At 39.5% G+C, this 13,297-nt stretch overlaps 1 protein-coding gene across 1 annotated transcript; it reads left to right on the top strand.

The window, feature by feature from the left end:
• The first annotated feature begins 10,735 nt into the window (after window positions 1-10,735).
• Window positions 10,736-13,017, top strand: LOC147603354 (uncharacterized). Its single transcript, XM_086796859.1, has 4 exons — window positions 10,736-10,895; window positions 10,972-11,063; window positions 11,172-11,388; window positions 12,718-13,017. Exons 1-4 carry the CDS (start codon window positions 10,808-10,810, stop codon window positions 12,837-12,839), a joined length of 519 nt encoding a protein of 172 aa, XP_086652985.1. The 5' UTR covers window positions 10,736-10,807; the 3' UTR covers window positions 12,840-13,017.
• The last annotated feature ends 280 nt before the right edge of the window (window positions 13,018-13,297 follow it).

Raw genomic sequence — 13,297 nt, 5'->3', positions numbered from 1 at the left:
AAGGTCAGACTCTATTAGTCTTAAAAATCTATATAAACTTGTAGTCTCTCATTCAATGCAATAGAAGTGTTAATGTAATCATGGTTTGTGTGTGAATTGATCTTCCCTAGTATTTGATACCTAACAATCTATGGTAGGAATCAATGTTTCAAATTCTGGGCTTGTTATAGGAATTGCATCTGTAATTGGAGGATCAGAATGATCCCCTTCTTCATCACTGCTATAGCTTTTGTTTGATCAAATTAAGTTGCCAGTCATGATAGTAGATTGCAAAATAATCTTTGGCCATCGAGAACGGCACTCCATAATGAGTCTTGGAGAGATGAAGTATCCATTGTAGGAAAAGGTAGGACCACATCTTTCAAACATTCCTCCACTAGTATGGATACATTTCCTTGCCCTATCTTTGTACCAAAATCCCCTTGAATTTATACATATACTTTAACCTATGATAAAAACTAAAATCAAACTTATAAGCTTACAGTTATATTTATTAAATAAGCTATAATATAGTAGCATTAAAATAAGCTTTTATTACCTATAAGTTACTATAAGCTATATAGTTTTAAATATATAATTTAAGTTACTATAAGTTATATAGTTATAGTTGTAGGTTAATATATAGATTAATGTATATAATTTAAGTCACTATAGGTTATTTATAAACTTTAAATTATATAGGTTTATATATAAATAGGTTTGATTTATATAGCTATAGAAAGTTTATAAATAAGATATATAAAGTATAATTATAAACTATAAATAGACTTTAAGTTACTATAGTGAACCTATTAAACCTATAAGCCTATTTATATATATCTTCAAGTCTATTTATATAATCAAACCTATAGTTACTATAGTTAATCTATCAAACCTATAAGCCTATAATTTATAATAAATCTTTAAGTTACTATAGTTAACCTATTAAACCTATAAGCCTAATAATTTATATATATCTTTAAGCCTATTTATATAAACAAACCGATAAGCCTATTAATTATAAACCTTAAGCCTATATATATAACTATAAAAGCTATATTTTTATAATCAAATCTTTAAGCCTATCGATTATAACTTTATATTACCTATTTATAAAGGTTTATTTATAAACTATAGGTTATTTATAAACTATAGGTTATTTATAAACTTTAACTATTAGGTTTATTTATAAACTATTATAGGTTATTTATAAACTTAAACTCTTAGACTATGTAAATGTTTATTAACTAAAAGATATCATGATTGAGAAGTTTGGAAACCCTGGAGTGTATAGTATGCAAGGTTTAGAATTGAAATTAATATCATTTAATTTACATGACCTGCAATTTCAAAAAAAAAAAATTAAAAGATTTAATCTTATCCCGACCGATGCATCTTTGACGAAATGAATTCAAATTTGTGGCCTGCATCCTCCTGCGCCTGCAGCAGCAGCAGTGCTAGACGCCTGGTTTGTTGCCTAGAGGAACGGACGCCATAGCCTCATAGCTATTGTCGTTTTGCCTAGAGGAGCAGACGGTGGTTCGTTGCCTAGAGGAGCAGACGCCTACTGGTTCGTTGCCTAGAGGAGTAGCGTTGGTTCGTTGGCTGGTTCGTTGCCTAGAGGAGCAGACGCCATAGCCTCATACAGCTGAGCACTGCTTTCATCAATTGTTGCAGCTTCATAGCTTCGTTTTGTGCCTGGGAAGTTTTGTGCGCTGCTTTCTTTTGGGCCTCATACAGGTGAGGGAAGCTGGAGCCTTGAGTTTTGTGTTTTGCTTTCTTTTGGGTCTCATACATACATGCAGCCTTAGTGGATTGGAGTTTTGTGTTTTGCTTTCTTTTGGGCCTCATACAGCTGAGGAAAATTTTCACTGTGATGCTCAGCAGGACGCCATAGCCAGAAAAGCTTCATCATCGCCAGCTTCTCTTCACACTCTGTTCTACTATCTCTTCTCTTTCCCCCAAACATCAATGACATGACAAAATCATTCAAAAGGAAGAGACCATGACGCTTGACAACCAAGGCATGCACTGTAGCTCCATGCACTTGGCGGAGTAGATTCAGGTTTTTTTCTCTTCAACCATTCCTGATTTTTTGAATTCTTGCATACTTTTATTTTCTACTCTATATTAATGTGTATGATCTGAATTTTAATTGACATGTTCAAAACTTTAAATCTAATCATAGATAATGATTTAATATGAGACAAAAATATGTGTACCTTGTGGTATCGTTGAATTTGATAAAGGATGCGGTGATGTCTAAGTGCTAGTTGTCAATGATGACAAGATGGGAAAGTAGGTTTGTATTACATAAGCGACATGGATGCCAAGGAAAATTTGAAAAAGAGCAAGACCATTTTAAATTCTTAAAGGGCAAGATAATTTGAATTTAAAATTGGGCGGGATAATTTTGAATTTAAAATTGGGCGAGATAATTTGAATGCTCTACCACATGCTAGAGCTGGAGAAATGCATTCTAGCTCTACCACATGGTAGAGCTAGAGTTGAAGTGACTTAAACTAGTGCAAGATGACTTGAAATGACAAACCATCCATCTTTGTATGGGTGTCTTCAAATAAGCACTGCTTGTGTCCCAATGGTAGCCAAGAACATTGCTAAGCCAGCTATGGAAGCTCCCTTGTCCTAGAGCATGCACAAAAGACCCCTCTCCACCTTCTTCATAGCATAGCTTCTCCCCTCTCTCCTTGCTTGAAATTGTACTTTCCTACTCTTACACTCTATGCATGAGATCTATGCAAGAGAGCTCTCATAATAATGCAAGATGTAACTCTATGCATGTGAGCTCTATGTATGAGAGCTCCTAATGCAAGACCTAGCTCTATGCATGAGAACTCTTTCACTTTTTACATGAGATCTATCCATGGGAGCTCTTATAATAGTGCAAGATATAGCTCTATGTATATGAGAGCTCTTATAATAATTAATGCAAGATCTAATTCTATGCATGCGATCTCTATGTATGAGAGCAGCTCTTAATGCAAGACTTAGCTCTATGCATGAGAGCTCTTTAACTCTATACATGAGATCTATCCATGGGAGCTCTTATAATAATGCAAGATATAGCTCTATGCATGAGATGTATGTAAGAGAGCTCTCATAATAATGCAAGATCTAACTCTATGCATGTGAGATCTATGTATGAGAGCTTTGAATGCAAGACCTAGCTCTATGCATGGGGGCTCTTTCACTCTATACATGAGATCTATCCATGGGAACTCTTATAATAATGCAAGATATAGCTCTATGCATGCGAGCTCTATGTATGAGAGATCTTAATGTAAGACCTAGCTCTATGAATGAGCGCTCTAATGCAAGACCAAGCTCTATGCATGGGAGCTCTATGTATGAGAGCTCTTAATGTAAGACCTAGCTCTTTGCATGAGAGCTCTAGTGCAAGACCAAGATCTCTATAGCTCTCATGCATGATATGAGAGATCTATGCATATGAGAGCTGAGCGCTCTTACAATGCAAGAGGGATCTCATGCATGAGACCTCTTAGAATACAAGAGAGCTCCATGCATAAGATATCATGTATGATAACTCTATATGCATGAGAGCTCATCGATATGCATAAGAGCTCTCATGCATGACAGCCCTCTATGCATGACAGCCCTCTATGCATAGGAGCTCTCACAATGACTCCCACTTGATAACACCTGATCTATATGCATGAGAGCTCTCTTTGCATGAGATTTGCGATCTATATGCATGGGAGCTCTCACAATGAATCACACACAATGAACCCGGATTCGGACAGTTAGAAGTTGAGGATCCGGGACCCCATCAGAGAACGGACCACACGGACATGTGCTAGGGAAGTTGCTCAATGTCCACATCACTTCGTACATGGATTTGGGCATCGCAATCAGTTCTCCCAGCACGTCAAAATTGGGTCCCGGCCAAGATAGTGCAAAATCGCCATAACAGAGTTTCGGATCCGAAATGAGTTTGAATCGCATCTGAACACAACAAGAAAGATCCGGGTTGCTTGCCACACGTTTGTCCATGCATGATTCGATTTTCATGCCTCTTCGGCGCCGTTTGGGCCCCTATTGGAAATTTTCGTCATTTGGCACGCTCGTGCATCCTTTTCGAGAACCCGGATTCGGACAGTTAGAAGTTGAGGATCCGGGACCCCATCACAGAACGGACCACACGGACTTGTGCTAAGGAAGTTGCTCTATGTCCACATCACTCTGTGCACGGATTTGGGCATCGCAATCACTTCTCCCAGCACGTCAAAGTTGGGTCCCAGCGCCATTCAACACACTTGTTTATCTCCTTGGTATCGTCATGGCCTCTTCTTGGAGTAATTGGTTTTGTTGATTTGCATGGTATAGAGCTAGATCAATGCATTCTAGCTCTACCACATGGTAGAGCTAGACCTCAAATGCAATTCTGGCTCCACCACATGGTAGAGCTAGACCTCAAAGCAGTCTAGCTCTACGATGTGGTCTAGGTTGGATACAGCTCTACCACGTGGTAGAGATAGATCAAATGCAATTCTAGCTTCTTGGTTCTTGTCATGTGAAGTAGATCTCTTCTTGGAGTAATTGCTTTTGTTGATCTGCATGGTACACAGCTAGATCGATGCAGTCTAGCTCCACCACATGGTAGAGCTAGATCGGATGCAATTGTAGCTCCTTGGTTCTTGTGTTGAAGTAGGTCTCTTCTTAGAGTAATTGGTTTTGTTGATTTGCAAGGTACACAGCTAGATCCGGGTTGCTTTCCACACATTTGTCCATGCATGATTCGATTTTCATGCCTCTTTGGCATCGTTTGGGCTTCCGCCATTTGGCACGCTCGTGCATCTTTTTCGAGAACCCGGATTTGGACAGTTAGAAGTTGAGGGTCCGGGACTCCATCAGAGAACGGACCACATGGACTTATGCTAGGGAAGTTGGTCTATGTCCACATCACTCCGTGCAAAGATTTGGGCATCGCAATCACTTCTCCCAGCGCGTCAAAGTTGGGTCCCAGGGCCATTCAACACACATGTTTATCTCCTTGGTTCTCGTCATGGCCTCTTCTTGGAGTAATTGGTTTTGTTGATTTGCATGGTACACAGCTAGATCAATGCATTCTAGCTCTACCACATGGTAGAGGTTAGACCTCAAATGCAATTCTAGCTCCACCACATGGTAGAGCTAGACCTTAAAGCAGTCTAGCTCTATGATGTGGTCTAGGTTGGATACAGCTCTACCACGTGGTAGAGCTAGATCAAATGCAATTCTAGCTTCTTGGTTCTTGTCATGTGAAGTAGATCTCTTCTTGGAGTAATTGATTTTGTTGATCTGCATGGTACACAGCTATATCGATGCATTCTAGCTCCACCACATGGTAGAGCTAGATCGGATGCAATTGTAACTCCTTGATTCTCGTGTTGAAGTAGGTCTCTTCTTGGAGTAATTGGCTTTGTTGATCTGCATGGTACATAGCTAGATCCGGGTTGCTTTCCACACATTTGTCCATGCTTGGTTCGATTTTCATGCCTCTTCGACGCCGTTTAGGCCACGGTAGGAAATTTCTGCCATTTGGTACGCTCGTGCATCTTTTTCGAGAACCCGGATTCAGATAGTCAGAAGTTGAGGATCCAGGACCCCATCAGAGAACGGACCACATGGACTTGTGCTAGGGAAGTTTCTCTATGTCCACATCACTCCGTGCATGGATTTGGACATCACAATCAATTCTCCCAGCACGTCAAAGTTGGTGGGTCCCGGTGAAGATAGTGCAAAATCGCCATTTGGCACGTTTCGGATCCGAAATGAGTCCGAATTGCATCTGAACACAACAAGAAATATTCGGGTTGCTTGCCACACATTTTTCCATGCATGATTTGATTTTCATGCCTCTTCAGGGCCGTTTGGGCCATGGTTGGAAATTTTTGCCATTTGGCACGCTCGTGCATCTTTTTCGAGAACCCGGATTCGGACAGTTAGAAGTTGAGGATCTGGGACCCCATCAGAGAACGGACCACACGGACTTGTGCTAGGGAAGTTGCTCTATGTCCACATCACTCCGTGCATGGATTTGGGCATCGCAATCACTTCTCCATATGCGTCAAAGTTGGGTCCCGGCGAAGATAGTGCAAAAATCGCCATAACAGAGTTTCGGGTCCGAAATGAGTCCAAATCGCATCTAAACACAACAAAAAATATTCGGGTTGCTTGCCACACATTTGTCCATGCATGATTTGAATTTCATGCCTCTTCTGCGCCGTTTGGGCCACGGTTGGAAATTTCCACCATTTGGCACGCTCGTGCATCTTTTTCGAGAACCCGGATTCGGAGAGTTAGAAGTTGAGGATCTGGGATCCCATCAGAGAACAGACCACACGGACTTGTTCTAGGGAAGTTGCTCTATGTCCACATCACTCCGTGCATGGATTTGGGCATCGCAATCCACACATGGTAGAGCTGGACCTCAAAGCATTCTAGCTCTTCGATGTGGTCTAGGTAGAATACAGCTCTACCACGTGGTAGAGCTAGATCAAAAGCAATCATAGCTCCTTGGTTCTTGTCATGTGAAGTAGGTCTCTTCTTGGAGTAATTGGTTTTGTTGATGTGTATGGAACGCAGTTAGATCGATGCATTCTTGCTCTACCACATGATAGAGCTAGACCTCAAATGCAATTCTAGCTCCACCACATGGTAGAGCTAGACCTCAAAGCATTCTATCTCTACAATGTGGTTTAGGTAGAATATAGCTCTACCATGGTTACATTCAACCTCAGCCGGTTACATTCATTGAAGTCTAGCTCTACCACATGGTAGAGCTAGGAGAATGCATTCTAGCTCCACCACATGGTAGAGCTGGACCTCAAAGCATCTAGCTCTACGATGTGGTCTAGATAGAATATAGCTCTACCACATGGTAGAGCTAGACCTCAAATGCAATTCTAGCTCCACCACATGGTAGAGCTGGACCTCAAAGCATTCTAGCTCTATGATGTGGTCTAGGTAGAATATACAACTCTACCACGTGGTAGAGCTAGATCAAATGCAATTCTAGCTCCTTGGTTTACCATCCATTGAAGTCTAGCTGTATAATTTTATGGAGCTAGCTAGCTCCACCATGTGGTATCTTATTGAGCTCTAGCTCCACCATGTGGTGGTGGAGGTAGCAGCCATGGTCTCTTCATGGAATTTTGGCCTTACCACATGGTGGAGCTAGTATCCATGTGTGGTAGACCTAAACCTTTGGAGGTCATACAATACGACTAGAATTTTGAGTCTAGATCTACCATTTGGTGGAGCTTGCATCCATTGAAATCTAGCTCTATAATGTCTAAGTGGTGGAACAGGATCTAGAATGGATGTCATGGATCAAGAAATCCTTTTTAGCTCTATAATAGACAAGTGCTAGATCTAAAGTGAAGAGATAAAGTGATTGACGTTGGACTGCTAGCCATGCTAGACACCTCAGTATGGCAACAAGGCAAATATCTCGCTACATTGTCTATTTCAGACAAATAACTACACGAGTTTTTTTTCAAAAAAGTTCATTTCTTTTGGGGTCTCCATGTTTTGTACAACAACAAGAATACATTGAAACTCGATGATAGCTACTACAATGTGTTCAACAACCAAGATGATAATCAAGATAATAATTGAGAGAATAATCTAAGTGTGTGATCTTGTGAGTACACAAAATGAACATGCTTAAAAAGAAGCTCAATACCTCATTCAACCAATACACCCCCATGACACTAGCACATTTTGTTACTCCCTTTTGTAATTGAATATAAATGGTCTTTGTAAATGGTCTCTATTATAATAAAATATAAAGGGTCTTTGTAATCTGGCCATCTTCGAGAGCGTGCTGTTCAATTGTGTGCCTTTTGCAAGGCATTAAACATATTTTAACACAAAAAAATAAATTCATTTTTATTTACAATGTTTTATTATAATGGAGTCGTAGATGGAGTGCATCCTACTCTAAGGAGACTCCTTTTATCTATTGACAAAGTGCATCATACTTTAAGGGGACTCTTTAGTAGAATAAGCTTCATCAAAATGAAATCTTTTAACCGTAATTTTGACAAAGTGCATCCTACTCCGGGAGACTCTTTCTATCTTTAATAATGTTAATATGTAGCAATTGTATATATAAGTGTACCTTCACCACCTCAATTTATAAAATCTTGTTCATTTTGTCTTGTTCATTACAATGAAGCTTTAAAATTGGAGAGTGCATCCTACTCTAAGGGGACTCTCAATATACAATCTCTTGTATCAATGTTTGTAATTGGGGGTCTAGATCAATCAAATGGTATATCTTGGTTTCTTATGGACTGTAGAATGGCCAAGTGGTGGATCTAAAAATCTTTAAATCCTCCTCAATGTGTTGTAGCTCCACATGGTAGAGCTAGCTCAAAATTCTAGCTCTACCATGTGGTGGAGCTAGAACCCCTTAAAATCAAAATTACACCCCCATGATACTAGCACATTTTTTTACTCCCTTTTATAATTGAATGTAAATGGTCTTTGTAAATGGTCTCTATTATAACAAAATATAGAGGGTCTTTGTAATTTTGCCAACTTTGGGAGCAGACTGTTCAATTGTGTATCTTTGCAATGCATTGAATAATTTTTAACACAATAAATAAATTCATAGATGGAGTGCATCCTAGTCTAAGGAGACTTCTCTTATGCATCCACAAAGTGCATCCTACTTTAAGGGGACTCCTTTTAAGGGGACTCCTTTTATCTTTTGGTTGTTAATGCAAAAGTTTTATTATTTCTTTAGTAGAATAAGCTTCATCAAAATGAAATATTATAATCGTAATTTTGACAAAGTGCATCCTACTCCAAGGAGACTCTTTCTATCCTTAATAATGTTAATTTGTAGTGGTTGTGTATATAAGGATACCTTCACCATGTCAATTTTTAAAATTCTTGTTCATTTAGTCTTGTTCATTACAATGAAGTCTTAAATTGAAGAGTGCATCCTACTCTAAGGGGACTCTCAATATACAATCTCTTGTACCATTGTTTTTAATTGGGGGTCTAGATTGACCAAATGGTAGAATCTGATCTTGGGTTCTTATGGACTGTAGAATGGCCAAGTGGTGGATCTAAAAATCCTCTTCAATTGTAAAATATACAAGTGGTGGATCTAAAAAATCTTGAATCCTTTCTATTTCTAAGATCAAGCTAGGTTCGATCTAGCATCACTTGATAAAGCAAACCATTTTTAAAATTTTTATAGGTTGAAAAAGGTAGATTCTAGATTAAATGCATTAAATTTCTCAATGTGGGAATGGGATTTTTCCCACTTTACCTAATACGGTCTTACAATGCTTCATTGGATCATGATAGTGATATTGATATCGATATGGAACCCCATTTTTTCATTGAGCTTCCATTAGATATAGACATTGATGAAGCAACACATATGGATTTATTACAAGATGGGATAGATTCATGATCTTGATGTTGTTTCACTTCTCATCAAAAGTTTTCAACTATGTTTTTTTTTGCCCGAAACATGGCTCCAAGGGTTTTAATGGATGTTTTTTTAAAACTATACATCATTTCTTGTGTGTATGTGACATGTATTTTTAAAATTCAGTAACCAACAACTCTCTGAAATTTCATGCGGTGAAAATAGCAGCGTAATTTTGCTACTATTTTTGTTGTACAACAGCGAAATTATAGTATAGCAGCAAAACCTCGCTACTACAGGTGCAACCTAGCAGCAAAATCTCGCTGCTATAAACGTTATGGAGCAGCAACATTTCATCGCTATAAGCATTGCTGAGCAGCGGATTGGATCCCCGACATCTCGACAAATAAACGTTACTATGCCCTCGACGTGTTGTAGTGAGACTCACAAAAGGAGCAGTGAATCCAAAACTGTAAGCAAAGAATACAGAAAAGACAAATTAACATTTAAAAACTCACCACTATTAGATCCATGTCATTAAAATAATTTCTTAACGTACATTTATAGCACATCTCAAAAAATAACATATGCATGGTAAGCAATTTTGGAGGAGTTACCAAAAATTATGTAAGATAGCACACAAGTTCATGAGAAGACATTGTATTGTCTTGTAGAGTTAGAATCAATGTACATAGAGTTAGAATCAATGTACATACATAAGGGGTTTTTATATTTGAAAAGAGGGTAACAAATTATAAGTATGGTGTACTTTTATCATTTGAAAAATTACATAAGGGGGTGTGTATATAAATTATAATAATCCTTAAGGGTTTTTTACTCCCTATACCATATAGGATTTCTACATTGTAACCTAGAAAATTGTACATTAGACTAGCCTCATCACAATACCTTAGATATATGGATCCTAACCATACAACATGCATTTGCATCATGCACATGCCAAGTCAAGCTATAAGCCTTGTATACTCCTATGTGCCATGGATTATTCATGCCAAGTCAAGTTATAAGCCTTGTGTCCGCGGGCTCTAGCCCGAGTGGTCTAGCCTGCGACACTCTACCCTACCCAAACAAATGGACCCGGGTTCAAACCTTGCATCCGTGGTGTGCATGAGTGGTGCAATGCTTGCTTGCATTGCATCCCCCCAAAGGGGCTTCCTTTAAAAATTTAATAACAAAAGACTTACAAGCCTTGTATGCTTCTATGTGCCTTGGATTATTCATAGAACATTCCTCACAAGTGACAAATCCGGAAATTGTTTTCTCGTGAACGACGTTAAGGCCGAGGAGGCTGTAACGCTGCTTATGGTCATAAATCTTCCATCAGTCCCTACTAATCCATCCATACAGTACCTACTAATCCATCCATACCTCCATTCTAGCTCATTAATCAATATGAGGTCCCAAATAATCTCTCCCTTGGCTGTGGTTGCAGGCTCCATGGTTGTGCTGCTTCTCTGTGCGATCTCTTCTCGCAAAGCTGGTAAGAGGCTGTGTTCTATGGTTTCTGTAGTGATCTTCATGTAGTCTTATACATATGGGATATCGATTTTCTGCAGAGGCCGCTCGCGTAGTATTGGATCCCACGGGGATGGTAAACTTGCAGAAAAACCAGGCGCTGCACAACGCTCTACTGTGTTTAAGAAACACGGTACAGTAAAGTATTGAATTATTCTGATATTTCAATGATGTTTCTAAGGTTTCTACTTAGGTTAATCACGTTTTCTCTGATAAATTGGGTTGGCGTTCATGGTAGCAGTCGGACGTGAGCTTTCCTGTCAATAGCACATTAACGGCGCACGGTCTCTTCTTCAACGCCACCAGCAAAGACGCCGCCACCTCCTACTGCAGTGGACCCGTTGAGCAGATCAAGGTCCAACTCAACTGCATGCAGGCCGTCTACCAAGACTTCCGTTTCTATGATCACTCAACCCTCGCCGACGTCCGCCGGACATTGGCAGAAGGATGCAAGACAGGTATGTTCCCTTTTCAAGCTTTTATAACTTCAGTATTATTGCTAATATCAATTTTCTTCTTATCTCATAGGAGGTTCGTTTCTTTACCCCCACCCCTTTCTTGGGGTCGGGGGTTGTGTGTGTGTGAGAGAGAGAGAGAGAGAGAGAGAGAGAGAGAGAGAAGTGTTTTCAACTCTGGCCTAGGAGAGGGGAAGGGGGTTGTGTGTGTGTGTGTGAGAGAGAGAGAGAGAGAGAGAGAAGTATTTTCAACTGTGGCCTAGGAGGGGGGGAGGGGGGAGATGAGTATTGAACTGTGGCCTAGGAGGGGGGGAGAGGGGAGTGTGGGTGGGGTTCTAGTTTTGAACTTTGGCCCTAGCAGCCAAACTCTACCACTAGGATCTCTCTCCTGGCTCTATAATTAGGTGTTATTGACCTTTTTTTTAGTACTAATCTTTGGAAATAGGTTTTGAAAAAAAGTACCAAATAATAGAGAAATTCTTCTCTTGTAACTTCTACAAGGTATTTATTATTGTTTCTAGTAATTTGGCCAATGGTTTACAAGTTGCTTTTACTAGTACAATATGCTTTATCCCCACCCCTTTATTGGGGTTGGGGGGCGGGGAGGTTGGGGGTTGTGTGTGTGTGTGTGTGTGTGTGTGTGTGAAATGTTTTTAACTCTAGCCAAGGAGAGGGGGGGGAAGGGGGCTTTGTGTGTGTGTGCATGTGCATGTGCGTGTGCATGTGCGTGTGCACATGCACGTGCACGTGTGTGTGTGTGTGTGTGTGTGTGTGAGAGAGAGAGAGAGAGAGAGAGTGAAGTATTTTCAACTGTGGCCTAGGAGGAGGAGGCGGGGGGGAGGGGGGAGGGGGAGATGAGTTTTGAACTCTGGCCTAGGAGGGGGGGGGAGGGGGGAGTGTGGTTCTAGTTTTGAACTTTGGCCCCAGCAGCCAAACTCTACCACTAGGATCTCTCTCCTGCCTCTATAATTAGGTGTTATTGAGCTTCTTTTGAGTGCTAATCTTTGAAAATAGGTTTTGAAAAAAAGTACCAAATAATAGAGAAATTCTTCTCTTGTAATATAGTGAGTAACTTCTTCAAAGCATTTATTATTCTTTCTAGTAATTTGGTCAATGGTTTAGAAGTTGCTTTTACTAGTACAGTATGCTTTGAGACTCTTCCCCATTCTTTTAAATTTACTCTCTCAGCTCTCTCTCTCTCTCTCTCTCTCTCTCTCTCTCTCTCTCTCTCTCTCTCTCTCTCTCTCTCTCTCTCTCTCTCTCTAAAATAAGAAATAAAAAATTATAGAAATGTCATTTTAAAGTAAAATATTCACTTGTTGATCCATGTAGGTACCTCGGCCGCCTTCAACTCAACACTACATGTTACCAAAAATCATGCAAATGGTCTTGCATACACATCTCTAATCACAAAATATTTGATTGTAGTTGTTTGTAGTTTTCTTCTTATGTAGGAAGAATGTAAGTATGTAGAAGAAAGAGATCCTTAGAGAAAACATGAAGAAATTGAGCAATGTCTATCAAGTGGATTATAATACCACATACATAGATATTTTATGACTTTGCCCAATGATTGTATGATCATATGCTATGCAAAGAAATAATAATTGATGTCATTACATTATTGTAACTAGATATCGCATTTCAAATCAAGATACTTCTTTTCTCTTAAACTACTTTAGTTCATTTTAATATAATCATGACTATTCACATGTGTTAAAAAATGTTTTTCTAAGAAAAGATCCATCTACTAGTCAAAAAAGGGCATCTTTTCAAAGCAAACTATGATCATCACCAAAAATAATAAAAAAGTAAGACATTTCCCTCCCTACTTGCTCTCATGGAGAGAGAGAGAGAGAGAGAGAGAGAGAGAGAGAGAGAGATTGGGAGAGAGAGATTGGGGATCCTCAAG

The sequence above is a fragment of the Cibotium barometz genome, chromosome 64 (assembly GCF_041138505.1).
Source record: "Cibotium barometz isolate CiBa-2024 chromosome 64, ASM4113850v1, whole genome shotgun sequence".
NCBI lineage: Eukaryota > Viridiplantae > Streptophyta > Polypodiopsida > Cyatheales > Cibotiaceae > Cibotium > Cibotium barometz.
The sequence above is the reverse complement of the archived record's forward strand: the minus strand, read 5'-3'. Positions and strand labels throughout refer to the sequence as shown.

Excerpts from the sequence above, each read along its gene's own strand:
- LOC147603354 (XM_086796859.1), top strand. The coding sequence starts at position 10,808 with ATGAGGTCCCAAATAATCTCTCCCTTGGCTGTGGTTGCAGGCTCCATG. Across the intron at positions 11,064-11,171 it reads TACTGTGTTTAAGAAACACG|TCGGACGTGAGCTTTCCTGT; the intron begins GTACAGTAAAGT and ends TCATGGTAGCAG. Across the intron at positions 11,389-12,717 it reads GGCAGAAGGATGCAAGACAG|GTACCTCGGCCGCCTTCAAC; the intron begins GTATGTTCCCTT and ends TGATCCATGTAG.